This window comes from Brienomyrus brachyistius, chromosome 19 (genome assembly GCF_023856365.1).
Source record: "Brienomyrus brachyistius isolate T26 chromosome 19, BBRACH_0.4, whole genome shotgun sequence".
In the NCBI taxonomy this organism is placed as follows: domain Eukaryota; kingdom Metazoa; phylum Chordata; class Actinopteri; order Osteoglossiformes; family Mormyridae; genus Brienomyrus; species Brienomyrus brachyistius.
The window spans coordinates 17,585,402-17,613,172 of NC_064551.1; the positions used below are offsets into that span (position 1 = coordinate 17,585,402).

Consider the following 27,771-nt stretch of genomic DNA (forward strand, 5'->3'; position numbering starts at 1 on the left):
GGAATATTTTGTTAAGACCATCATGAAGTTTTATCACTTAAACTGTTGACGGTTGGTTGGCTTGACGCCAAAACCCCTGGAAACCCTCATGTCTGTGCTTCCTTCCAGATCTCTCTTTTAGCCAGGCTGCCATAGTTACTTTAGTACTGCCAGAGGTTAGGTGTAGGGCAATAATTCTTCTCCATCTTCTCTTTCCCGAGCCGATACTACACCGCTTGAGCCTTCACCAGGACTCCTTGGAGATAATTACATGAAACCAACTGGGACTTTTAAAACTATATGAACTCTAATGAATCTCAGTATAAATGCAGTTTCATGCTGCCCGATCCCCCAGAGGAGGATGGGGTCCCCTTCCGAGTCTAGGTTCCTCTCAAGGTTTCTTCCTGCTTGAGGGAGTTTTTCCTTGCCTCTGTCGCCTCAGGCTTGCTTGGTGCGGTTTGGGTCAGTTATATGTAAAGTGCTTTGTGACAATGACTGTTGTTAAAAACGCTATATAAATAAAATTGAATTGATTTTTTTTTATTATTATCTCATGAGGGATCAAGGCACGTATAGGTCTTTAAATATTCGGTTAACATTGATATAGTATAGTACTCCTCCTGCAGGACCTTTACCTTGTGTGAACACAGTTAACAGTCTTATCCTCATCTCATACTGGTGTTACGAGGAGTAGTACCCGAGCTCTGAGTAATGTGATTTACCTGGCAAATTTCAGTGGTTTATGTGGGATTTTCACAAATCAGTCAGACAGACAGTTCAGTGATTAATGACTCACCAGTTCATGGATTTTACTCTCATTCTCTTCTGTTTTTCTCTACCCCCCCAAATGACTCTTCTACAGGTCTTCATATAAAAAAGCCCCCCCCCCCCCCCTTTAAGGAGAAGGATTATAAAAATTTCCCAATGGTATGTCCGTTCCTTTGGCTTCCAGCAATGAGACGCGGCATGCACGTAATTCGTCTATATTTTGAAAAGGTTAACAGTTTGTCCCGAGGCTACGATGAAGGGAAGGTTTAATTTTTAAATTAATGTATGCGTCATAAGGCAGGTTTATCTGAAAGGTTTGCATACATGGAGACGACAGGTGAATAATGCAAGATCTTCACATGCTGCCGTGCGGGGAATTAAAAAACTGAAAAGCTGACAGAAACGGTTATTCCAGGATTAAGATTTCTACTTGGTTTGTCCTTGCTATTTGTTTTCACCGGAAGTTGTTTCCACACATACATCTGTATGCACAAACACACACACGGTTACATATGTTTATTCATTATGTTTATTAAGTTTACACTCGGCTAATACGCCCCCTCATGACTGTCACGTCCCCTATCTCATGGGAAACGTCAAACACCTGATACAGCAGAGCGCATTCATGTCCCAAACGCGGGAGCGCGCACACACGGCCGCGCTGAAAAAGCGGACGCTGGAGCGCGAGCTTAACTCGTGCCCTGCAAGAGGTACAGTGCGCTGTTTTATTCATGAAGCTGAAATGACAGGCTGCCTTATGAAAATCGGTCCACCCAGGGTCTGAGTATCCGTGCACGTTTCGGGAAGCACCTTGATGCGGCACAGCAGAAAATTCAAATCAGTGTTTAACTTTAGCGCTGCCTAAACAGCTACATGGTGGTGTATAAAAATATTACAAAAAAGGCTTGGGGGCAGGTGGAAGCTCATTTCACAAAAATGCGTTTTCATTTACATTTCGGATTTGTAGAAATCGCTTTCCGTCCATGCCCCCTACCTAACTCTGCGGAGGGGGTGTAGACTCTGAAGTCCCCTCCCTCCCCCCTAACGCTTCCTCTGTCTGTCACCCAGAGGTTCTTCCCGGGCCCCTGTTTGCTCCACCGGCTGGTGAAAGGGTTTATAAATGGAAAGGCATTTCCTTACAGAATTTCATCACCTCCATGTCAGTGTTGTTATCCTGTCAGATAGGGACCTTTGGGCTGAATAGCTGACGTTCAGTCTTGGGGGAGAGTGGGGCCGTTTTTAAAGGCTATAGCTCGTTAGCTCGGGACCTACTATACTATATTTCAAAGCGGAACGGAGAGACGGGGAGTGTTTCAAACCCTGTTCTGGGCAATGGGGGGGGGGGGGTCACATGATTGTAGCCGTCCAATCCTATCAGGGACCAAACAGGGAACAGCGTCAGGCCAACCAATCAGGAGTCAGTCATCATGGAGGTGGGGACAAAACCAACCTATTTCGTAAGTCCATACAGGACAAACCGAACGTGTAGGTTAAGATTTAGGGTGTTAAACTTGTGTGTCGGTTTGCATGATGCTAGTTGACAGGGTATAGTTTTAAAAGACTGACGCATCTGGCGTGGCACTCACGCTTTCTGACTCAAACGCAGTCGCAAAAGATCTTACGGCAAATCTATATTATTCGATTATAAACCAAAAATTAGCGGCATCAAAAGCAATTGAGCAGTTTGCAAACCATAAAGACTATTTACAAGGTAATAAAACTGTTACATATATGTAAATGATTGAGCAGAGTTGTCTCGAATTGAATATGTCACGAAAACCCAGCCGACGAAAGTCGGCAACACTGAAATGAGCTAAACCAGTGTCTTTTAGGTCCATGAAAAAGACAGAAAGGCTCACGACTCGTGCATAAGATTTGCGTACAGCCCTTAAACTGGTTAGTGCTGGTTGGGGGTTGTAGGACGATTCCAAGGGCCCCTGAGTGGCAAATTACAAATTAACATGATTGGTGTGGACTGGGGGTCCCAATGTGATATATCTTCATGGGGCCCAAAATCTCTAGCAACGCACCTATTGGTGACTGCCTTTCAGTGACGCATAATTTCGTCACTGTTTCCCAGGGCAAAGTTTTTAGTGAGTCACGTTCATAAATAATTCGCATTATAAATCGCACAAAAAATCTCATTATAAATCACGCCATCCGTACACAATTAATGGGGTTCTTTTAGTTCGTCCGGTATAACCCGGTCCCTGGATGAATCAGCGTACCGAAAGACTTGTGGATGTTTGAAAGATTCTCCGTGTTGGATGATTCATTTATATTTTAACTCCCGAGTATACGACTGAGCTTTGTGAGTTTGGGAGACGCTGTTATAAATTTCGCTTTTCCAGCTAGGATTTCTATTCTAGGATCAGTACCATCGTGGGTTTTGTCGACTTGCGCTTTGTTATAGTCTGTTTCTCTGCTTTAAATTTCCACATAAATGCCAGTACGTACATCAAGGATGACAGAGTGTATGCCGAGGAAGCATGACTGGGTTGGCGTACCACAAAGTAGCAACAGAAACGTCCCTTCTAAGGATATATACTTTAGTTTATATATACACTGGAAATGTTTGAGTCTGTGGGAATGTCCTTCCCACGTTTCCCATGAACCCCAGTCACAGTGGCACCGCTGTGGGAGCCAGTGTGCAACGGAGGCGTCCTTGTCTTGATATAACTTTCTGGGAATAAGACGCAATAATGTTAAAATCCATTAAGGTTATACACGTCATTGACAAGTGCACAGAAAAAGATAACAAAGCCCAGCGGTGCAGATAAATGACCCAACGGAAGTGTGAAAGTAGCTGATGTACTCAACGTGTACAGTAATCAGGATCGGAAAATACCCTGAGTTTAAAATACTAAACTAATATTAACATCTTAAATATTTTGTGGCAATATATCCTAGTCAGATAGTAAACCGTGGGGTTTTACAGGTAGGCCATCTTCCGACTTTGCTCACAGCGTTAGTCATGTTTTACAGATGTAGCCTAAGATCAATGTATATGTTATCTTTATATAAGGTACATAGACCGAAGCAGTGAAGTGTGCTATCTGTGTTTACCCTGTTACCTGGGCCACTAGAATAAGGGCGGAAAATTAAAATATTAAAACATCTTCTAACCGCTTCTCTTGGTCTTGGTCGTAACATGGGGACACCAACCCATAATAATCCACTATTTTCGCCTGACTGCATGTTAATTTTGGCCTGGATACATGCGCAACATAGAGAAAACATGCAACCTAAACGCACACTGTGCGGAGCGCTACCCACTGAGTCCTATTCACAACAGTGGGAAACCGCGTAATTACATTAAAGAAATTGTATTCCGTGCAATATAGTTCAGCCATGTTCAATTATAGCTACAATGATTCAATGCTATTTATCATTCTGAAATAAGAGAACCACAAAAAGTTCGAACAGCGGAGAGTGCAGACGTGCCCAATTTCACTAGGTGGTGCTCGTATTCTTCTGTAGGCCTACGGATTGAAACATTGCGAGCTGTATAGTCAGGTTAATTTCACCAAATATTCCACTTAGCAGGATAAACACGTGGTTCCTTCGTTAAATGAACCGACCAGTAAGTTTTTATGAAACTTAACACGATCACTGATATATATAGATATCCAGCTGCAGACGGGTCAGCGGGGTCGGAGATCTTGGCTGGCGATCTCTAACACACTTGGTAAAATATTAACACGGATGTGCAAATGTGGGATTCAGCGCTCCTCATTTCCTCCTTATTTCGCTCAGCAGCGAAATAAACGCCCCTGTATCGCGTCAAAGAGCAGGAGGCGGTGCTCGTGTGGGAGCTGAAGGGCTGCGGCGCTAGAAGCCTGAGCTCTAGAGACATGGAGAACCAGGGCAATGGGTCGGGGTGTCCCGAAGCCGAGGAGCATACAGCCACGCAGGCTGCCACATTACTGGCCCAGGAGGAGGTGACACATGCCGGTGACAGCAGCGGGAGGAAGGCGCGCAAACGCCGGCTTATTTTTGTGGTGAGTGAGCCATCCACTGGGCAACAGTAAAGAACCGATCCGAAAAAGTTACACGTGTGAAGTTCAAACTGGAGACGACTGCAGATCTATCTGTATCTGCTATAACACGCAACAGGACTGAACCCTTACGAAAACCTTTTTGAATGATACTTTCAAAAACGGTGTTTTTTTTTAAACATTGGCAGTAGTGTTGTGTAATAGCAATTTTTAATAACTTGTATAGAATTAATATTTCCTAGTATGTAATGTTGTGTTAAAACGGACGTTATGTGTTTAGTTTTTCCTAGTGCACCTTTATGTTCCAGAATGTTGATATCTGTTAACTTTGTGGGCTTTGCAGACTCCAGACACAGCTGACTTACTGAATGTGTACATGTGCCTTTTGCAAAATTTCTATTACAAACATACGGCGTTTTACGCTGTAATTTTATTCCAAAACGTGAACGTGTATGAGCACGTCTCAGATTTTTTACTTGTTAGATTAATGGCTATTTGTAGTGAGTTCAGCTTATATCCATGTAACAGCGTTGTAGTGAGTTTTCTCAGAAAATTAAACTTTGCACTCATCCAGCTGGAAAGAAACTTCTGCAAACATTTAACTGACAAACACCGCCAGTTCTCATAAAATATAATTCCATGCAGTCACCGCTTGTAAAACATAATTTAAGTAGCCTATATATGTTGCTTTAGGTTGCACTACATGTACGCAAGCCTCGTTTCTGAAACTGCGTGTGAAATCGAATACTGAATTAAAAGGACATGCAAACTCCCCGTGATTAGAGATGATTAAAATCTAGAATTAATTGGTTAAGTTTAAGTAAGCTTTGTGAAAATGAGGTGTAACTTTTTCAAACGAGCCTTGTCCATTGCCAAGAAAACAGCGTATGTTCCCCGCACGGTTTTTTAGAGCGACTTGACTGTTTCTCTTCACAGTGCAGTCATTTCCATCAGATCAGGTTTCCATCAGACTGTGTTTGCTTTTTACAAAACCTCAGTGACTTGTGTGTATTTTGGCCCGGATCGGGTCAAGACTCTAGACCCTCCAGTAAAACATTACCTGCGGCTCGGAGCATAATATAAAAGGTAGTGTACGGGCAAAGTGCCGTGTATTAGTGTTTTAGGAATGGTAGCGATGTTTTAATGCCAGATACATTTTGGAAGGATGGGAATGTTTATCGGAATGATGTGCGATGGTGCCCCATTCTGCATTTTTCTCCGCCGTGCGCCCGTAGCCTCCGGAATAGGCTCCAGACCCACGTGACCCTGAATAGGACAATAGTTACCGCATAGGATGTAGTAACATAGTTACCGAAAATCGATGGATGGGATGTTTATCTATTTACTTTAAGTTTCACAGCTTTTTTCCAAACACATGTACAGTTTTTTTTCCCTTTTTTTGCATTTCCTCATGGAGATAAAGTGTGATAGCATTTTTAGATGATGTACGTAAGGCACTGTCAAAATGGTACACAGAGCACGGAACAAGAACAGAAAAGCCAAACTGTTTGAACTGGGAGCAGTAAACAGGAGTTGGTGCTTCACCACACCAGCCAGATGCCGCAGATCTCTGTGTCCCGACCAGAAAGAGACTTGAGCAGGAGGAGATGAGGAACCACTTTGAAGGGCCTGAAGACTTCGGATAGTGAAGCAAAGCTATGCCCTTAAATAATACCAGAGACTCTGTGTAACACGGGTCTGTGTGGGTGGCTGATGTCAAAAAAGCCTTTACAGAAATGGTAAACATCTGTGTGCCGTCTGGAGTTGACCAGAAAGCAAGGGAATAATCCCCATTTTGATGTGGGAAGAAGCTTTGCGGTCAGACAAGACGAAGATAGGCTATAAACTGAAAGCGCTATACTGCTGATATGACCCGGGGCCTGTATCACAAAGCTGGTTCAACAAAGTCAGAGTTCAAAGATAAGTTCCGGCTTGACACAAACAAACAAACATACAATCTTGGATAAACAACATTACAATGCTGATTATTAGCAATTGCTGTCAAGCCAGATGTTCTTACCGAGACCAAGATTACTTCATGAGCGCGTGTACGATCTGTACATAAAGGCATGTCGCATGCTACGACTGGCCAAACACATAAGCGTGGATCGCAAAAGGGCTACGTACTTCAAAGCAGTGGGACAGGGAAGTAATATGGTAGAATGTAATAATGGCGAAGCGGAAGACCATGATTTCCATCAGTGTTAGAAAAGCAGGCAGTGGATCATTGACGGTATAAATGCAAACAGTTTGATTGCCGTTAAGAAAATACCATAATTGTCTTAATTTCCAAAAATGTGCTTTGTGGATTTGAAATTATTCTTAGACTTTTTTTATTCATATCCATAATAATAAAAAAAATATTTTTTAATTTTTTAAAAATTATTCAGTATTATGTTTCTTTACCCATGTCACACACACATGGTTGCATTCATATCTTTGTGGAGACTCTCCATTCATTTCTATGGGAAACTCCATTCCCAGCAGGACGACCTTAACCATAAGTAACCAAACTAAATATAAGACTTGTGGGTACTGAAAAGGTGGTCCCCACAACATCAAAATAACAGGTTTTTATTATGACACCCCCCCCCCCACACACACACACACACAGCATAGGTATGTGGCCAGGGACGATAACAAAGGTGTGGACATACTTAAAGAGAGCGACCTTCATGCTCATGAAAGTGGAGAGGATGCAGTAAGTAAATGGGCTAATAACTGTAGAGGTAAATGAGCTGGACATGTTCAGCAAAGTGTGGTTTAAATAATGGCCTTTGGGGGACAATACAGGCCATTTGAGTTTCAGATTATGCATTTATATACAATATTATTAATAAATGTACTGTGTCCATTTGCCACCAATGAGTGAAAGAGAGTCACAACTATTGAATGTGAAATTCACATGCAAACATTGGAATATTGGAAGACCACAGGGTGTGCAAGAGTTGCTATAAACTGAAAGTTCATAACAGATACGTAGTTCATTTGATATTAACAAGATTCATCACACACTGGGAAAGGGCTCAGAACACAGAAATAATCAGTGTGCATCTCTGCTTGTGGGCATCAAAGGTCTATGATTATCTTGCCTGATGAAAGATAACGAAAACCTGGAGATAAAATGCAGGAAAATGAAATGAAGTGCAAGGCTACTGGTCTGAGATCCCTTGCAGAAGAGTTTCAGTGGGATAGTAAACCCAAGCAGGACCCAAAGCATCCCTGACAGAAAAAAAAGATGGATGTCGTAGTTTGTTCTTTTCCTGGCCGCTAGAGATCTGATACAATGAGGAACCTTCATGACCGTCTGTCCTGAAAGACTCTAAAAGCTGTTAGTCTGCAGAAATGTGCCAGTGTGGTTCTGTGTGGGGTCTGAATATTTAAGCAGGCAGCTCTTTTCAGACTGATTTAATCGCATTATAAAGAAAATTACACTAGCAATAAAAACACTGATTGTGGAAAAACAATTGTCATTAATGATCCAAGCAATGTTTTCAACTATTTCATGCACTGAATCCTGCAATTGCCTTTGTGTGTGTTTATGTGTGAATGTCCAAGAATTCAACTCTTTTTTTTTCATTTTTCCATTTTAACCACCCACTAGTTACAAATGCTTGATGTGCATTTTCTGGAGCAGAACCAAATATCCAGAGGACCAGCAGTGTTTGTGTAATTTGATGTGATTCATGTCTGAATTCTCTGCTGAAGGCGTGTCCCACACTACATGCATTGGAAGGGCCGTCTTTCACAGGGTGTACTTTCTATGATCATATTAACCGGGGAAAACAGATGCTTTTCTCTCAAGTATTATACAAGTGAGGAAACTGTGAGGTCAGAGAGCAGGATCCGCTTGAACAGTTTGGGTAAAGGACCTTGCTCATGGGCCCAACAGTGATCAGTGGGATTCAAACGCACAACCTTCTGGACACTGATTTCCAACCCCCTGAGGTTTATCTACATAAACCTATAACAGAAATACTCACGAAGCCCTTTTTTTTCCTAACTGCATAATAATGAATCATTATTGCCATATTTGAGCTGGTAACCTCCACGTTAAAGACCTGACAAGTGCTGAAAAGTGCCGGGAGCATTAAAAATGTCCCCACATTCTTTGGGACGACCATGTCGGTTCAGTGAGCGTTGTCTTGGCCAGGATTGTGCGTTTATCTACAGATCAGCGAGACCATGCCGAAATAGCATCACGGGGTGTTCTTAGTGAGGTAATTACGCAGGCTGGTTTGTCTGGGCTGGGTTGCAGCCTTCTTACTAATTAGAGTCTCTGAAAGACGACTTCATGAAAGAACAGGTGTGTGCAGGATTAGCGTATAACGGAATGCAGGTCACAGTCAATAGAGTCTGTGTGGGACATGGGACCATGTGATCATAGGCCACAAACCTCACTCGCCATTTACTCTCCTGTGTTGTTCTTCCCTCTGCCTGCAGGTGTTATTGCTGTGTTTGCTGATAGGCATCTTAGCAGTCATCTTTGCACTGAAGCGACACTCCAGCGTTAAAGGTAAAGTACTGGCGACTTCTGCATTTGCCAGCCGATTTAAAGGTGATGGATTCATTTTACGCGGTGCTGATTTTTATCTGCTGTAATCGTGCGACACAGTGGGGTGCTGTCCTGTCCTTTGTCTTGCACCCTTTCCCTCGCAGGACAGGACGCACTCACGTTTACCTCCGTCCTGGAAGGACTGAATTTCTATGAGGCGAAATCGGAATTTTACCATCACGTAAAGCCGTAGTCGAGCCAATTTGTCTGCAGATATAAAAAGTAATTATTAAAAAAAGATGGCAAATCTGAGGTACTTTTAGACGTACATCACCGTTAAGTCTAAAAGGAGTTTAAGATACTCATTTACTCAGTTACTCAGCCATGAACTTATAATGTAATGTACAAATTAAAGAAAAACACATAAAAGTGTCTGTTTCAACCCAGATGTTAACACAGTGGCCAAATTGGATTTTTGTTGGCATGGATGCATTGTTATTGTGTCCATGTTGAGCTTTGATCATTATCCTGCCTGACACTCCTCTTCATTTTTCATTGTGTGAATATTTCTGTAGTCCCTGCTGGGACCTTTACGACGTCCTGTGTTTGGAGAGAGGTCCTTGTTTCTCCTTGTAATCTATTTTTTGTCTGATGATCGTCAGGGAGAGCGAGGACCCTCAGCATCCTGTCCAGGATAATGTTGTCGTGTTTTATTTTTCTTTATCAGAATACTACAGTTTAGTGAATTTTTTGTAGCGTAGAGGAGGTTGACTGAAGGATAGCTCTAAGAGTGACCACAGCGCTTTCCTGTCAGTGTGGTTCCCCATGATTCCCCAGACACGAAAGCTGACTTATGATTGGCCAGAAGGGGGTGGGCAGTGTGTGGACCAATGGGCTAAGCCTCTGTGCCTGTGATCGGAAGGTTGCCAGTTCAAGCCTGGCCTTGGTTTGTCTGTGGGCCCTGGAGCAAGGCCCTTAACCCCCAGCTCCCTGAGCACCGCTAGGGGTGCTGGCAAGCTGGCTCTCAGCTACAGAGAGCAAGATGGGAGGTAAAAAGAGAATTTCCCCACAGGGACCAATAAAATATAGTCATAATCAACAGTCACACATGATGAGATGGCAGTGTACTTTTGTAAACATGTGGCTTCTGTGGAAGCGGGGTGTCTTCGAGATGACCAGGCTCTTTTGGCTGTTTATATGTTTTCTTTGCGTCTCTGCAGAAAACATCTCCAGTAATCATCCAGTAATCTTCCAGTGGCTGCCTTTGTGAATTCAATCGCAGGACTAGAAAGATGTCCGTAAAAGGCATGGCCACCTCACTGCCTACCATTTATCTGCTCCATAGTTTAACTGTCCTGTTGTACCAGACGAAGGAGCTTTTCCACAACTGGCTAAATAGTTGTACAGGATAATGGAGGGGGAGGGCCCTGGATGCTGTCCCAAGATACCGGGTTCATGGCAGGACACACACTCACACTCACACATACACAGTCGTGCTCTTTGGGAAATGCAGAGTCAGTATGTAAACGCACAGCACAAGGAGCACATCCTTCCTTCACAGACAGAGCGGAGGTAGGATTTAAAGGTGAAGGGCGAAAGTGTTCTGGGGGCATTGTGTTGCTCGAAGAGTTAGGACTCTATGATCAGAAGGTTGCTAGTTCGAATCCCAGGGCTGACAGACTGATGCTGCCATTGGGCATCTGAGCAAGGTCCTTAAGGCCCAACTTCAGGGGCACTGCATGCTGTCTGACCCTGAACTGTGACACTTAAGCTTACACACACCGATATATGTGTTTCATGTAGAGCAAGGATTTTCCCTACAGGGATGAATAAAGTATCCCTATTCCCATTCTGTTTCTACATGATATCATGTAGAAATGTGAAAGCCAGTGTATGAAGGATGGAATGCTTTAACATAAACATGATGGTCCTTTGTAAGGTGTTAAAAACACATTGTGGAAAAAACCCAGCCAGCCTCTCACCCATCTCTAATTACACATCTGCAGCTAATGACATGGTCTGGCTTTTTTGTTGGGGGGGGCGGGGCGGGGGTGGGGGGGGGCTATGCAGTAGTCAACGTCACTCTGAACCAGGTCGCCGGCCAGCCAATCAGATTCTCTCAGCACAGTCACATGACAGTAATGGCAGTTTTCTAGACTCGGCTTTTCCATCAGACTTTGGTGTTTCCTTAGCCCTCATGTTTTCTGCCCACAAAGAGCCCTGAATCTATTGCATGTCCAACCTTCAGCTTGTTATCTTAACAGATCCCAGATGCATGGAGTGCAGTAGGTTGAGGGTTAAGCTACCAGACATGCCTCAGTTCATTATCTTACTTTTGTTCTGCATACAATGTGGGAATTTCATCTGTGCTGCTGTTTTTTAGGGTATTACTTATATCCTCACCATGCAAATCGATTTACCCACACTGTACTGCATCCAGTGTCTGTGCCCTGACCCAAATTAATGCTGTCGCTCAGGATACAGCACCTGGATTAATGAGGCCTGTGAAGACATGGAGACTGTTCAGTGTCCGGAAAGGTGAGGACGGCAGAAACCGAGCACTAACTGCGAGACCCTCCATCAGTCAGACATCTGGAAAATGCTGCCACATAATTCTGAGTCTGTCGTCATGCTATGTGGCTGTGGTTTACTCAGAGCAGATTTCCAGACAGAGGATGGTAGACAGACCAGCCGTATCTGAATATCAACCTTGGGGCTTCCAAACAATGTTTTGTATTTTTTGAGTTTCTTTTAACTACAATAGTTGTACTGTGACTGTGTCCTGCTGAACTACAAGGCTGTAATTGTTCTGCTGGACTGCGAGGTTGCGGCTGTCTGTTCTGCTGGGCTGCGAGGCTGCGGCTATCTATTATGCTGGGCTGCAAGACAGCGGCTGTCTGTTCTGCTGGGCTGCAAGGCAGCGGCTGTCTGTTCTGCTGGGCTGCAAGGCTGCGACTGTCTGTTTTGCTGGACTGCAAGGCTGCGGCTGTCTGTTCTGCTGGGCTGCAAGGCAGCGGCTGTCTGCTCTGCTGGACTGCAAGGCTGCGGCTGTCTGTTCTGCTGGGCTGCAAGGCAGCGGCTGTCTGTTCTGCTGCATTGTCAGGCCTAACAGGAGTGAGGATTTTGGAATGAAGTGTACAGATGTTGGGGGGTTACTCAGTGTCTTTTGTAGAGGAAGAAAAACAAGCCTACTCTTTGTTTCAGTTCAGCTTTGAGGTGGAAACAGAGTGATCATAGTCTCTGGTTATTATTCTTGGAAACAGCTGCCTGACCACGCTCTGTGTCAGATCTGCCTGGGAGCGTTATATTAGCTACTTAAAACACACAAGGAAATCTGAGCGTAATGTTAACATGACAGGACCCAGCTTGTGTTATGCTGACTTATTTCACACCATTGTTAAAATTAATTCCATTATCTCACTTCACAGTTTCTCAAAATCGCCCCTCATTCTGGTTTCCATGGATGGATTCCGAGCTGGGTACTTGGAGGACCATGGCAAAGACCTGCCAGCTATCAGTAAATTGCGTGAGTTCTCGTCCTGTGATCTGTTTCAGGAAGAATCACAACGACCACAATGAATGTTTTCATAATCGTGTATGTGATATGGTGTTTCGTAGGGTTATCTGCATAAGCCTGACAGTCATGCAGCGAGCAATTTATCCTGTTTTATTTTTTTCTAGGAACATGTGGGACGTCCACCCCATTTATGCGTCCTGTCTATCCCTCAAAGACCTTCCCCAATCACTACAGTATTGTGACGGTGAGTGTGCACGGTATCCTGACAGTGTCGCTGATGTGATAGCGAGTGTGTGCTGTATCGTGACAGTAATGCATAGAGCATCACTAATGTAACAGCAAGTACCACACCTAAACTAAGGCTACGCTGATTACTGTAGTTTAACAATTGATGCTGTTTCGTTCTCTGAAGGGCCTTTATCCTGAATCCCATGGGATCGTGGACAACAAGATGTATGACGCCGGAAGAAACGTCAGCTTCAGTTTAAGGACTGAAGAGAAGTTCAACCCAAACTGGTACCTGGGACAGCCTGTAAGTACAGTCTCTGGGTTAAAAGCTCCTTCGAGGTGGCAGGAGCAGATTTACATTTACGGCTTGTACTGGACATGAATAGGCTGGCGTATTCTATTTGTAGAATTGCAAGGGCTTTTGTAGGACTTTTAGCCAATGATATGTTTGAAACAGTGAGATAAAGAGATAAAGATCTGATGCAGATTCAGCTGTGTCCCTCACTGGCCGTAGGCCCTCGCGCCTGCGTCCATTCAGACGGCCGCTGTACTCACTGCTTGCTTCCAAGCCCCCACATCACCGAGATACTAAATGAATAAGGCGATGAATGCAAACCATCAGCATTTTAATCCACTTTTAATGTCCTTTTCTTGGAGCCATGCCAGCAGGAAAGTGTGTATTTAACAGGAAGGGGGGAGCACTGTATGTGTGGCTGGTGGTCTCCTGTTCCAGATCACGAAGCCTCTAACGTAAATCCACCCTGTTCTCGGAAACCCCCCCCCCCCAACTCGCTTCCTAGGCCGGGGAGCCTTCGCAGGCTGCGCTCTGCTGTTAAAATGCAGCGTTTCCCGCTGTTCATTATTCGAGTACGAACCTGCCTCATGGCTGTCCTGCAGCCCCAGAAAGCTGCTGCCTTGCAGGCTTAACCAAGCCCTGAAAAGGCACCGTCTTCCACCCCCAGTCTCTTTGACAATTAACCCGTTGTCTGCTTCGAAACTTGTTCCCCTAGCAAGGGGGAGGGAATCAGGGATAGTTATGGAAGAATTTATTGCCACCAATCGGTCCATTATTGGACAACAGGGGAATTTATTGAGGATTCTGGGTTTGCTGACCTGGAAGGCAGAGTCTGTGGGGTTCCTTTAAGCTACAGGTCTACTATATGTATGCATGCAGGTATGGCTCACTGCTAAGTACAACAAACTGAAGGCAGGAACCTACTTCTGGCCGGGGTCCGATGTTCCGATCAATGGGAGCTTTCCAGACCAATACAGAAAATACGACAGGTAAGAATGGAAAAGTCAAAAGGGAAATTAAGTAAAAAGCACAACCGTAACAACAAATATTGTGTGCAGTACAACACTGGGGGGGGAGGGGTTAGCCTAGCCTGCCCTGTCCCAGATTGCACGTGCAAAAGTGTATTGCAGCATACAGATGCATTATGGGTAGTTCATATTTGCATAATTGTTGGAAGAAATATGCCCAACACAGTGAGAATTTGCAAACCCCAGAGAAAGAGTGCAGAGGTGGGATTTGAACTCACAACACTGGAACTGTGAGAGTGCAATGCTAAACACCAAACCACCATTCCTGATCTGCGAATTATAAAAATTACTAATGATGTTTAATATTATCAATAATATTTATAATTACACATACGATAACAGTTACGTTACTGATCACTATAACCCTGTACTGGATAACTTATGGAAGACATTTTTTGAACTTATGGAAGGCAATTTTGAGCGTGATCGTGAGCATGACCTTGGCTGTGAGCGTGACCGTGAGCGCGAGTGTGGCCGTGGCCGTGACCGTGGCTGTGAGTGTGACCGTGACCGTGGCTGTGAGCGTGAGTGTGACCGTAGCTGTGAGCGTGACCGTGAGTGTGGCCGTGACCGTGGCTGTGAGCGTGAGTGTGACCGTGACCGTGGCTGTGAGCGTGACCGTGAGTGTGACCGTGACCGTGGCTGTGAGCGTGACCGTGAGTGTGGCCATGACCGTGGCTGTGAGCGTGAGTGTGGCCGTGGCCGTGACCGTGGCTGTGAGCGTGAGTGTGACCGTGGCTGTGAGCGTGACCGTGACCGTGGCTGTGAGCGTGACCGTGAGTGTGACCGTGGCTGTGACCGTGGCTGTGACCGTGACCGTGAGTGTGACCGTGGCTGTGACCGTGGCTGTGAGTGTGACCGTGACCGTGGCTGTGACCGTGAGTGTGACCGTGACCGTGGCTGTGACCGTGACCGTGACCGTGAGTGTGACCGTGACCTTCTCCAAGGCAGTTGGCTAACATGGCTGCCCGTTCTCAGGGACGTGACCTTCGACAAGAGGATCCAAATTGTCATGGAGTGGCTGGATCTGCCTCCTGAGGAAAGGTGCACATTTCATTTCCATCCTTCATCCGGTGACGTACATGCAGCTCTCCACTGACATAAAAAACCAACATAGCCAAAAGACAACCAAGATTCACAGAGTTTAAAAAAGTACTAACACAAAAAGGTGACTTATGCCTGCAAGTAAATTTACACTTTGGATCACACTGGTTTGATAGGCGGCTGTTTTCATTTGATGAAAATTGTGACTGGGTCGGCATTCTGGTTTCAGGCCCGACTTCTACACGCTTTACTTCGATGAGCCCGATACAAGCGGCCATTACTACGGACCGGAGAGTAAGGAGGTAGGGGGTGAGAATACACGAGGTGACTCGATACCTGATGGAGCAGCCGACCCCGACCCTGCGGTGCCCCCTGCAGGCCATCAGCGTAAGGGCCGCTAACCATGTCTCCAGGTCACCTGATGCTCTGAAGTCGTCCTTTCCAGTTGCTGGATGCTCTGAAAACCATGGACACCAAGTTGGATTATCTGATGGCCAGTCTGAAGAAAAGGGGGCTGCACAAGTGCGTCAACATCGTCTTGCTCTCCGACCATGGTACGCACTTCCATCCTGGGGGGGGTCGCCGAGCTACTCTCCATCCAGATGTTTGGAGCTCTGTTTGTGTGGGTCTCTTTGGGAATACCAATCCCAAACTCCTCATGTCTCACCTCTGGATCCCTCTCCCCAGTTTGGAGACCATCTGAGACCCTTTGATGCTCACTTTTCTCCATGTGTTTTTTTTTATTTTTTGGTTGGGGGGGGGGGGGGGGGGTTGTGTTTTGGCCTCAGTGTATTTTTAACATTGAAGCTTGTGGAAGAAATTTCTCGAAGTCGGATGTTTAAGTGTTTGACAAACTTTATTATCTGATGAGCTCAAAGGGAACAGACACTCAGCAATCATGCGTCTCATGTTCTGCTCCTCGAACAACAAGTGCATAGATCTCTTATAGCCAAAAATGCCGTCATCAGATAGTTCAAAGAGAAGGACCAGGCACTTCTGCTTATTGAGGCTTCCTTATAGGCTCAGAACAGAGCAACCTGAACGGAATTTTCCTTTGCAGTTTCATACTGAGTCAAGTTCAATTTATCCAATTACCCAATTACTTAATCTCACTTCCAGGTCATGCTGACCCGGGCCCCTGCTGATCAAGCTGCATTATGGCAAATGTTAATTCCTTCATAGAAAATAGAAATCCCTTTACTTGGGCAAGCTTGCATTAGTACATTGTGCTTGATACATCAGACTGATTCAAGTGAGGTTATATTGTTTCAATCATTATAGGTAAATCAACAGCACCATTATAAATTCTATTATTAATTACTGATTAGATATGTATATATACTTGCATAATCATGAATTTTCTATCACAGGCTCCCTGAGGTATTGCATTATGTCATTAATCACCTTTGTTTAGGGATGGAGGAGGCATCCTGCCAAAGGTCTGTGAACATCTCGGTGCTCCAGGAGAACTTGGAGGCCTTCACTGTGCTGCAGGGGCCTGCAGCGCGTATTCAACCCAGGCGACTCCCAGAGGACTTCTTCACGTGTGAGATACACCCCCCAGTGGGTCGGACGGCTCACTCACATCTCTGCTTGGCTTTCCAGTAGCTAACCTTTCTCCCTGTCTTCTTCCTCCAGTTGACTACGAGGGAGTGGTGAAGAATCTGTCGGTATGAGGAAACACACTTTGTCAGTCTCTCTGAACCGGGACGCTCAAATTCCTTTTTTCTCGTGCGTGAAATTCGGGATTCAGCGTCTCTCTCTGCTTCTGCGCTTTGGAAAAGCCGTCGTTCTGAACGACGAGCCGTAACCCGGGTAACCAGCATCCCTCCCCATTCTCACACCTCCTGTCCAAACTCATGTGGCCTATCCCTAAGCCCTTTAGGCCCCAGGGGTGTGACACTCCCCCCACCACACCAAAAAAATACCAGTTTTTCACTGTAACCCACCTGTCTAGGAAGGTGACTGATGGCAGGAGCTAAATTGATAATTGGCATGTGGCAAATCAAATAACCGTCAGTAAATGCAGGTGATTTCTCAGATGAGAAATTATATCCACGTTCGTTTGCTCAATTGACATTGTTGGCTATTTACCAAGCAGCCGAAGGTCAGATGAAGCTACCTTCTGTTTCAGTGTCCTATTCATGGGTGAATCTCTCACTAAGAATGCAGAGATCGTACTTGTGGTCTTGGCAAGACCTGTTTTGCTGACTCGCCTTCCAAGAACGAACTTGGGGCCCAATGAATCATGGGATTGGTCTCGTTCAGTGCCGATGCAACTGCTGTATCTTTAATATTTGTGGTGGAGCAAGACCAACATCCAGGGATTTTTACAGTCCTCTATACTTGTCTTCTTAGTATTGAAACTGGTCTTCGGTAATGGAAGATGACTTAAAACGGGAACACAAGTACGGTCAAGTACGCATGTTGAGATTCACCCTATGTTGTGTTCCTCGTTCCATCGGTGTGAGAAGGGGGGCAGAAGCTATTCTGGAAACACACGCAGCGTCTTACTAACCCCAGGAAAGGGACCTTTTAATGTGGTGGGGCTGGGGGGGCAGCTGGGGACATTTACTATTATCCAAAGTGACAGTAGAGCGGTTGTGCTGTTAGCGTAATGTTGTATCTATTAAGCTACAGGAGCGTGTATTTCTAAGTGAGCACCCCTGAGTTCCTGGGGGTCTGTTGGCCAAAGACTCACCCCTCCTGCCTCCCCTGTTCTCCCATTTAAGTGCAGAACTGAGAAGATGAGGCCTTATCTGAAGGAGCACCTACCCAAGCGACTGCACTTTGCCAGCAGTGTGAGGATAGAGAGGGGTCATATATACATGAAGGAACGATGGCAGGCTGCCCTGTAAGTGCGCGTCTCACCAGGGGAGGGGGGCCACTCTCCACGAGGCAATTAAAGGGGCGCGTTTGCTCTTTCGCTGACAGGAGGCCAAGAGACCTGAAGTACTGCAAGGGAGGATTCCACGGCTCTGACAACGTCTTCAAGAACATGCAGGTTCGCTGTTCCACTGCGTGGCTGTTTGTTATTCTCACAATGAGTCCCAGATTGCGTTTCTCCTTTAATCAGCAGCGCTAAACACCCCCTCACACGGCCCGTCTCAGATGTCCACAGCTCACCCCGCCTTTTTATGGCCCGTGCGGGGCGGACATCCTCCCCGTGTGACCCAGACCCCAAGTGCCCGAGCTTAAGGCTTCAGGAATGCCGCTCTTCCCATCGGAATGAATGTGGAGTTTGCGGATCTGCTTCCTGCCGTCCCTTCTGCCAGGGTGTGGTCGCTGGCAGCAGCAGGAGGACAGGAATGGCACCGTCTGCTTTTGGAGGCGGTTTTCCTGCCCCTCGCCCCCATGTTTTCGATTTCCTGCTTCCATGACTCATGGCTGTGTGTTTGAGGGACATGAGCTCCCTCCTTCTCTCCCTCCTCTTTCCCTCCTTCTCTCCCTCCTCTTTCCCTCCTTCTCTCCCTCCTCTTTCCCTCCTTCTCTCCCTCCTCTTTCCCTCCTTCTCGCTCCCTCCTTTTCTCTCCCTCCCTCCCTTCCTAGGCATTTTTTCATGCACTAAATGCAGGTCATTGAAAGACGACTCCCCTAAAAATAAACCATCCCTGGGCGTAGCTCAGTCCAAGCTCGGTTTTGGAAACCACAAGTCTGCTTGGAAGCACGGCAGTTTATTTCTGAAATGATGCTTGATTTGCCATAGAAGTACAACTCCGGGTACGGTGGAATGTGTTAGTTTTCCTGTATTCCATCTTGCATTCCATTGAGATACAAACAATCACACAAGTGTATGTGAGTGTGGAGCTTGTGATCAGCCTTTATTCCGGCAGCTTCTGGAGCCTTTTTCATGGGGATAAAGGCCTTGCTTATGGGCTCAACGGACTTGTGACTATTTTGCCAAGGATGGGATTTGAACAGACAACCATCTGAGCACAGACACTGGGTGCTAATTGACTGAGACTCACCCCCCAGTGAATAAAACTGATCCGTATCACACTGTGAGCGAAAGAGCCATGTGACGTATAACTGAAGCAAATAGTCCTTGACTTTTGCGGCCTCCTGACGCCGGCTGCATAGAATTGCTGTCACCGTCCTCACTTGCATCGAGAAACTTTATGAATACAAGGGCATTTATTTGCGTTTTGTATATCAGTACTCAGGAGTTCCTGCTCACACCATCCAGTCATCCTTCTCATAACTGGAAGGTATTCATAAAGTAAATATGAAATACATTGAAGTAAGGGCTGAAAGAATATATAGCTAAATAAAATATTAATGTATGAAAGCAATATAAAATATATATATAAAAGAAATAAAAAAATAAGAAAAGGAGCAGAGTAAAGTGCAACGCGCTGTGTCACTTTGCCCAGTAAAGTGTGTCTGCTGTGTATATTACTGTTCCTGCCCAGCTCTGCAACGCCTTCCTCTGCCTTCCTGCAGGCCATCTTCACTGGATATGGTCCAGGGTTCAAGTCTGCAACAACCGTACCTCCATTTGAAAACATCGAAGTGTACAATCTCCTTTGTGGTAAGATTTAAGTCATTTTTAGATGTTTTTTAACCCTGCATTTTCTCCACGTTACATGATCTCACAGCGCTTATTGTTGTTTTGCTGCTGCATCTCATTGACATATATCACACTTTGATGAGTCTATATTTGTCATTGAGAGAAATTGACCTCGCCCGTGTTCTCTATGCAGGCAGCCTTAGCCTCAGGTAGCTAGCGAGAACCAGATGGGTTTCCGCAAGGCAGATTAGGACGAACAAAGTGAAGTAAACAAATGACCTCAGTTTTCAATTTTTCCGTATGTTGTCATGTTTTACAAAAAAAATATCCGTAGGTACCGTGGGCGTCAGTGGCGATAAAACTCATATGCAGTCTGATAGTCCAAAATTGGCTGTAATAGACAGACTGAGCAGAAGATACAGACACGAGCAGCCAGATGATATCTTCTGCATACTGATTTGATTAGTGTGTGGAGTAAGGTAGAAGAAAATAGTTCTTAAATTAAACTGCGTACTACAAAGCCCGTGAAATATCTTCAATAACTGGGTCATGATTTATGGTTAGAGACATTGCTGTTGAGTTTCTGATTTGTCTGGAGCTTCAACCACCACAGAATGAATGCCATTCACTCTCATGATATCCGATGTGCAGGTGTAACACCATCTCAAGTACGTATATAGAGCTGCACCCCGTGGCTGAAACAGGAACCTTGCATTCATTCCCAATAAAATGCAGAGCCACACATTACATTTTCATCAATAAAAGGTGCAACTCCCGCATTTTGCGATAACTGCCGCAGTATGTAATAATCTATTACGAAGTGCAGGGGAATCCATCCCATATTGCCTTCAGGCTGCCTATTACAAAATGCATCCGATTATTATAAAATACGGGTGCTATTACATAATGAAGTGGAAATTTGTTACATTTTTTGGAGTTATTACATAATATGGTTTTATTATATAAGGTGTAAGGAGGAAAGGGTCACCGACAGGTTTGTGGGCACAGGAAACAGGAAAATGCCCGATATGACTGATGCCAAGTCCAGCCCTGGACAAAAGGAACAGAAAGGAGACAATAAGGCAAAGGGGGACAATGTCTGTCTGCTTCCAGATCTGTTAAACATCCCTCCTGCCCCCAACAACGGGACCCATGGCAGCTTGAACCACCTGCTTCGGGCGCCTGTCCACACCCCTGTGTTTCCTGCTGAGCTGTCCCTCGCCACAAGCTGCGTGGCCCCCGGGCGCGCACCACCAAATGACCTGGGCTGCACCTGCCGCACTCACACCAAGGCTCAGGTGGGCTTTCAGCAGCCAATTAAATTAATCGGGCGTGTCATAATGGGATAGGAGGAGGCGGGACTTCCTGTTTGATTGGTTGTTAGCAGGTACGATACCTATAGTAGTGGTGATTTAAAGATGGTATCTGTTAACATGTTTGCTTTTTGTCATTTGATATGTTTTTAATGTTCTTCATGAATAATTAATTGGACGAAAGGGCTAAGAGTTGTTACATAATGATGAAGGACATTAGATATTCATGTGAGATGTGAACTTCTTGTTTCAGTTGCAGGAATTCAATGACAAGCTTCGCACATACAGTTTAAGTAAGTGCCCCGCAGTTGCCTCCGTTAGCTTGGCTGCAGGAATGCAGGTACACACTCAGAGAGGCACCTTCCACGGTGCTCCTGACCTCCGCTATGGCAAATGCTGCTCAGCCCCCTGTGCTTTTTCTGCCTGCAGATCTGGGAGCGAAACGCCAACACCTCCCCTATGGAATCCCCCGGGTCCTCCAGCCCGACGTCAAACACTGCGTTTTATACCATCCCGATTACATTAACGGATTCAGCAGGGACACACTCATGCCATTTTGGGTGGCTTACACTATTAAACCTCTGGTGAGTCATTTTCACAATCTGTAATATTTATGAATCAAGTTTATGTCTGTATAGGTCTACTCCAGTCTTTTCAGGCAAAAAAATATGTGTTTGGGCTGTCAGAAGTCTCCAAATCTCTTGGATCTGGCAAATTTGGCAACTGCCTAAGGGTCTGTTCGGCACAAGGGGGCACAGACAAAGTCATGAAAAAATACATATATTAACGGTCGGCTCTAGCTATAAGTATATAGTTATCCCCTGCGTTTGGGAAGTGAAACGACCATCAGTTTTCTTTGTGGGGCTGGCCTCCCAAGTAAAGCTTTGTCTAGAACCCCTGTAAAGGGTGAACCTCTCGTGTGTGTGTGTGTGTGTGTGTGTGTGTGTGTGTGTGTGTTCCCTTTGATGGGCTGGCATCCTATCACAGTCGTCTCCTGCCATGTGACCTTGTCCTGGATACTTGTTTATGGAATATAGGCGGTTAGCCGGATTTTTTTTTTTGCCGAAAGGCTACCAACTTTTCCAACGTTTTCCAGAACTCCGTCCAGCCTTTGAGATCGAATGTTTCCGACTGTCTCCGTGTGGATGTGCGAATCCCACAAGGAGAAAGTCAGAAATGTCCTAGCGCCCAGCTGGACGGCGCCACCTCTGTCGGCTTCTTGCATCCTCCCAGTAAGGCTCCTGCTTCTGACTTATAGATGCTGAGTCACAGACGCCCAGCTTACCTTCCATACACTTGGCTTGAGACTCTAGTAACTGTCTAGTGAACTCTTATAAACGAGCAGCGAAACCTCTTATCTCATCTTCTCATCTGTAGATCTCGGGAATGAAATGGACTCATTAATCACCAGTAACATGGCTCCCATGTTTCCCGCTTTCAGAGGTAAGGTCACATCTTCGGCAGAAGCTCATCGTGTGAATTCACCTCTCTGCTCTGGGTAACAACATTTCTTTGGAAATGTGACCAGTCATTGGCCCATTTCATCCAGTTAAGTCTCTGATTGTGCCGAGAGGCTTGACCTCCGTCTCTCTCACCCATTTGCTCTTTTATCTGATGCTTTTATCCTAACTTGCAGCAGCTCTGCTTTTCGAGATGCTGGAGCTTTAAAATCTGTGTCTTCGTGCGTCGTCGTTTTGACGACGAATGGATGGACTTTTGGAGCGTTTTGCTGAGATTGTTTAGTTATCGTTGGCCTTAGCAGCTGGGAAACTTTCAAAGAGCTCAAATAGTTAAGAATGAAATAGTGACCAAAACAGCATTTGTTGTGATAATCTAATCACACCAGAACGGGTCTGTTCATTCATAAAGGTTGCACGTTTATTAATTACCTAGCTTGGGGGAGTATGTGGCTTCAGCACAGTACTGCTATCACCCTCCACATTTCAGCACAAAGACCGATAAGTTCTTGACTTCGATAATGCTAATTTAGCTATTGCCAGCAGATGAAGGTTTTTGCACCAAATGTCTTCATTGGACTTTCTGTGTTGTTATGATGGTGCCGGTTATGTTCACCTAGTGCGTTTTGCGATGGGGGAGATGATCTGAGGAATGCAGGATATGAAACGATCCCCTGCCCTGAACCTCGCCATAGCTCCAGAAATCTCACTGACCCTCAAGGGCCACTGACTTCAGTTTGTTTGCCCTCTACTGTATTTCGTAAATAATGTAACGGAAAAACCAGTTTCGCTACGTTCAGATCATGCTGGCTTCGCTGAAATTGTAGCTATTTTGAGGGCAATATTCAGGATAGTGTTATCCAGCAGAGTAACAGTTTACATCCTTGGTTCAGTGCACATTCCAGTGTAGCTTGTTGTGTTGATGATTACTATACCCTTTATACAGTAGTTAATACGGTTATAATCAATGACCGGTTGTTGGAATATTTTTACCTGATTTTTTTTTTCACAAATCCCATCTTGCTTGCCATGTGGAAGGTGCAAATATTCATCTATATACAGGTGACAGCAAAGAAAAGCCCAGTGGATTATTCTACACAATTTTAAAACCAGACAGAAAGTTCCCTACTTTCCTAACCATGCACTGGTCCAGTGCAGGAGAGTAATATGAAATTGAATCAGAGAACTCACTTTTAATGCCACTTACCTTATGTGTGTATTAAATCACGTTAGTTTTAGTAAGAGGCAGGCTTATTGTATCTACCGCTGCTTCTGTTTCACAGCGGTGTGGATGTATTTCCACAACGTTCTCCTGGTGAATTACTCCAATGAGCTGAATGGATTGAATGTCATGAGCGGGCCCATATTTGACCAGAACTTCGACGGGAACTATGATGCGCCGGTGAAAGCCAAGCCGTGAGTCTGAGCACGTCGCATTTCGTTAACGTTGCGTTACTTTGTTACGTCTGCCGTCCGCCCCGACGGCCCCTCTGCTTGCTTTGCGGCGCCTTTAGGATTGTATAGAATATTCATATTTATGCATCTCTTTTAACTGTCATTTTTGCTCTTTGCCGTAAGATCAAGCCTGATGTCTGACTATAGAGCAACTGTGTAGCTTTTCATGGTGCAGATATGATACCTTTCCTGACCCTGCAGTGTCACATGATCCCCCCAACCAAAAGTCTTACCCCCCTCCACCCCCGACCTTTTGGAGTAATAGTGTCACCCCCCTTTGGCAGGAATGAGGCCCCAATCCCCACACATTTCTACGTGATCCTTACCAGCTGCAGGAACACCACCTTCTCCCCCGGCGACTGCGTGGGACCCCTGCAGACCGTAGCCTTCATCCTGCCACACCGGCCGGACAACACCGAGGCGTGTCCTGTGAGTTTGCACTCCACCGCACTCTGCTTGCTCGGGCACACCTTCAGTGCTTCTGCGGCACGGAAAACGTCTGTGTGTGCTAACGTGTGTATGAGTGTGTGTGCATTAATGTGTGTCTGTGTGTGTCTCTGTGTCTGTATGTTTGTGTGTGTGTGTGTGTGTGTTAATGTGTGTGTCTGTATATACCTCAGTATCTGTGTTTGTGTGTGTGAGTATGTGTGTTGGTGTGTGTTAATGGGTGTATGTCTATGTTTGTGCGTAATGTGTGTGTGTGTGTGTATGAGTGTGTGTGCATATTAATGTATGTGTGTGTGCTAATGTATATGTTGGTGTGTGTTAATGGGTATATGTGTGTATGTTTGTTCATAGTAGTGTGCATGTGTGTGTGTGTGTGTGTGTGTGTGTGTGTGTGTGTGTGTGTGTGTGTGTGTGTGTGTGCCTGCATGCCTCGTCTTGACCTGCAGCTGCACCCTTCTCTGTGACCCCTGCTTTGGTTCCAGGTCTTTCCACGATTCTGCACTGGATAAATGTCTTTGGACACAGATGGACCTTTGATATATCCTGATGTATTGAGGGCACTGCAGTCTCTGCTCATCCAGATCCTTGTCATCTCCTCCTCTTTGTCTTCTTGCAGAAGGGGTCTGACTTGCACTGGGTTCAGGAATGGGCTCAGTTTCATGTGGCTCGGGTTCGAGACGTGGAGCTCCTGACTGGACTGAGCTTTTACCACGACAGGATATCAGTCACTGAAACTCTGCAGCTGAAGACATTTCTGAAGCTTTTCTGAGCGTCGCGTTGCTGTCTGGCCGGGTTATCGTGGTTATCGTCTGGCCAGGTTATCGTGGATGGACAGGGAACTGAGTCCACAGACTAGTGACTTTTTGTGTTTTCATAGACAAAAGGAAATATTCCTGACAAAAACAGGACATTGACAACATTTCTGTTGCTGTGGACAATATTTTTTAACTTTGGATCTGAAGTACTTTTATTCAGAAAATTCCAAAAAACCTCAAACATGTGGATTCTCTGTTACTGAAAGTTTGTAAAACACATTCGCCAGTTTTTTTTTTTGTTCTTTCTTTCATCCGTTAGTGATTTAGAAAGTTGTCTGAAACAGGCTATAAACCAAAAAAAATATCTCATTAAGGAACCAGTCTTCTCTAAAAGCATGTTTTATTTCCGTTACAATTTGGTGTTTTTAAACAAGTAACTGCATACTATATTCTTAAAATGTTTTTATAATAAAAAGGTATTAAATGAGTGCCCTTCCCAAAAGTCAGCCATATGTATAAGTTCGGTTTTTAACACGGTCGTTTGTGCATGTTTGTGTTTCGTTATTACTCCGGTTAACCTCGATACTGAGAGACCAGGCTGAATTCACAAAACGACCATAGTGACTAACGTTAAAAGCTGCCAAATGTGTGTGAATTTGTGATCCCAAGAATTTATTGTAAATTCATTACAGAATATATATTACAGTTAAAATATGTAACTAATTAAAATTGTTATAGATTTTAAAGTGAGGATCGAGAAAATGTATTATATTTGGTTTTATGTGCACTTTAATATACGTTACATATTGATTAATTGACAGATACTGGTCAGACTACGGTGAAAATCCGCTTATATATGAATGTTTACATTGTCTACGTTCACAGCGTAAGGGCGGTGGCCCTTGAACGACGCCTGTACTGCTGTCTGTTACCAGTAGGGGGAAGTAACGATTCACCACAGCCCACAGAGAGCAGAACGTTGGTGTGTTAAGCTGATACGCCACCTAGCTGTAGTCTCGCTGTATTGTTAGGGGGACGATCGAGTGAAATGCTCTAAACAATTCGGATAAAAAGCAGTTAATTACTATTTAAGAAAAGGTAATAAGTGCTCAGGGGCATAGATTCCTTAATTTGAACTTTGCGGTAAGATGTTAAAAATAAATGTGGTGCCGGGATTTTTTTATTTTAATTTTTTAAATGCCAAAATGAAAACATGCAGCGTACTTATTTATTAGGCCCAATGCATATAAAATGCTATTTAAACCGAGGTGAGTCAGCCTACAAACAAACTCACGATCCCAACGTTGGAAGCTCGGGGTCCGGATGGCTCACGGCTACACACGATTTCTCACGACCTCCCGACGAGCCGCATTAAGTTAGCAGGGAATTACCTCTGCACACAAGTTATTCACTGCTAACTTAATGCGGCTCGTCGGGAGGTCGTGAGAAATCGTGTGTAGCCGTGAGCCATCCGGACCCAGAGATTGTCAGCGTTCAGGGACAATCAGATTTGGCAGAGGGCACAATCGGGGCTGGACTGGGATTAAAAATTGACCCACCCAACCATCGCCCTACCAGGAAAATGCCCGGAATGCCAGTCCTACCAGGGTTGCCCACTCATCATCTGGCTGGAGTGAGATTTTCACTTCGAGACAAGTCTGCACACACATCCACACGCATTTACATGTGTGTAACAATTGTATTACCTTGTAAATAATCTGTAGGGTTTGCAAACTGCCCCAGCGTTTTTGATGTACCAGATGCGTGACAACTGGCAGCCCAGCCGTACAGAGCTGTAGACGATACAGTCTACCGAGCTGGGGCGCCAAATCACGAAATACTGGGGAAACATGCGTCCCTTATTGGTTTTTCAGTACGAGCCGATCACGTAATAAACGGTGCAGTTGACAGCTTTACACAGGCGTGTAATGACTTCTGCGTTGTGTAGAGGTGCACAGGTGTGTAGTGACGTTGGTAGAGGTGCACAGGCGTGTAGTGACATGTTTTTTTTGCGGATTGTGATGGACTTTTTTTTTGCCAAAAAAATACATGCCAATATACTGGATATATTCCAATATAAACTTTCAGATTATTTTATAAGAGGTCAGCATAACACACAGGCGCGTAAACATGCAAACAAATAAACACACACAAAGAAAAGAAAAAAACGAGGGTAAGCAGAGGAGTCATACGGTGGATAATTACAATGTCATGTGTTTATTAGACTGTCATAATACCCAAGAAACGGAATGCTCTTTCTATTCTTTACCAATCTAAGAGACTAAACAATACTGAAATTCAATACAAAAAAAAAAAAAACATTCCACCTTGGTTTGGTGTTGAAGAACCTGTATTTGTGGATGAAAATGTTGCAAGATAGTATGAAAAAGTTAGTTACAAATTCAATAGCTTTATCTTCATGCATGAAAAAACATCATTTTTTGTAAAAACACATGAGCGACCAAGAAAGTGAGATAAGCGA

General features: G+C 44.8%; 1 protein-coding gene across 1 annotated transcript; it reads left to right on the plus strand.

The window, feature by feature from the left end:
* The first annotated feature begins 4,524 nt into the window (after nt 1-4,524).
* enpp1 (ectonucleotide pyrophosphatase/phosphodiesterase 1) lies at nt 4,525-26,039 on the plus strand. The gene is made up of 23 exons (XM_048985417.1): nt 4,525-4,748; nt 9,189-9,261; nt 11,718-11,778; nt 12,669-12,766; nt 12,922-13,001; nt 13,170-13,289; nt 14,160-14,269; nt 15,287-15,352; nt 15,582-15,654; nt 15,798-15,906; nt 16,767-16,898; nt 16,991-17,022; nt 18,085-18,206; nt 18,287-18,356; nt 19,796-19,883; nt 20,976-21,160; nt 21,429-21,468; nt 21,605-21,759; nt 22,272-22,407; nt 22,553-22,618; nt 23,916-24,048; nt 24,372-24,516; nt 25,151-26,039. Exons 1-23 carry the CDS (start codon nt 4,602-4,604, stop codon nt 25,301-25,303), a joined length of 2,394 nt encoding a protein of 797 aa, XP_048841374.1. The 5' UTR covers nt 4,525-4,601; the 3' UTR covers nt 25,304-26,039.
* The last annotated feature ends 1,732 nt before the right edge of the window (nt 26,040-27,771 follow it).

Coding starts and splice junctions, on each gene's coding strand:
- enpp1 (XM_048985417.1), top strand. CDS start 4,602: ATGGAGAACCAGGGCAATGGGTCGGGGTGTCCCGAAGCCGAGGAGCAT. Junction 21,760..22,271: donor CTTACACTATTAAACCTCTG/GTGAGTCATTTT, acceptor AACGTTTTCCAG/AACTCCGTCCAGCCTTTGAG. Junction 24,517..25,150: donor ACAACACCGAGGCGTGTCCT/GTGAGTTTGCAC, acceptor GTCTTCTTGCAG/AAGGGGTCTGACTTGCACTG.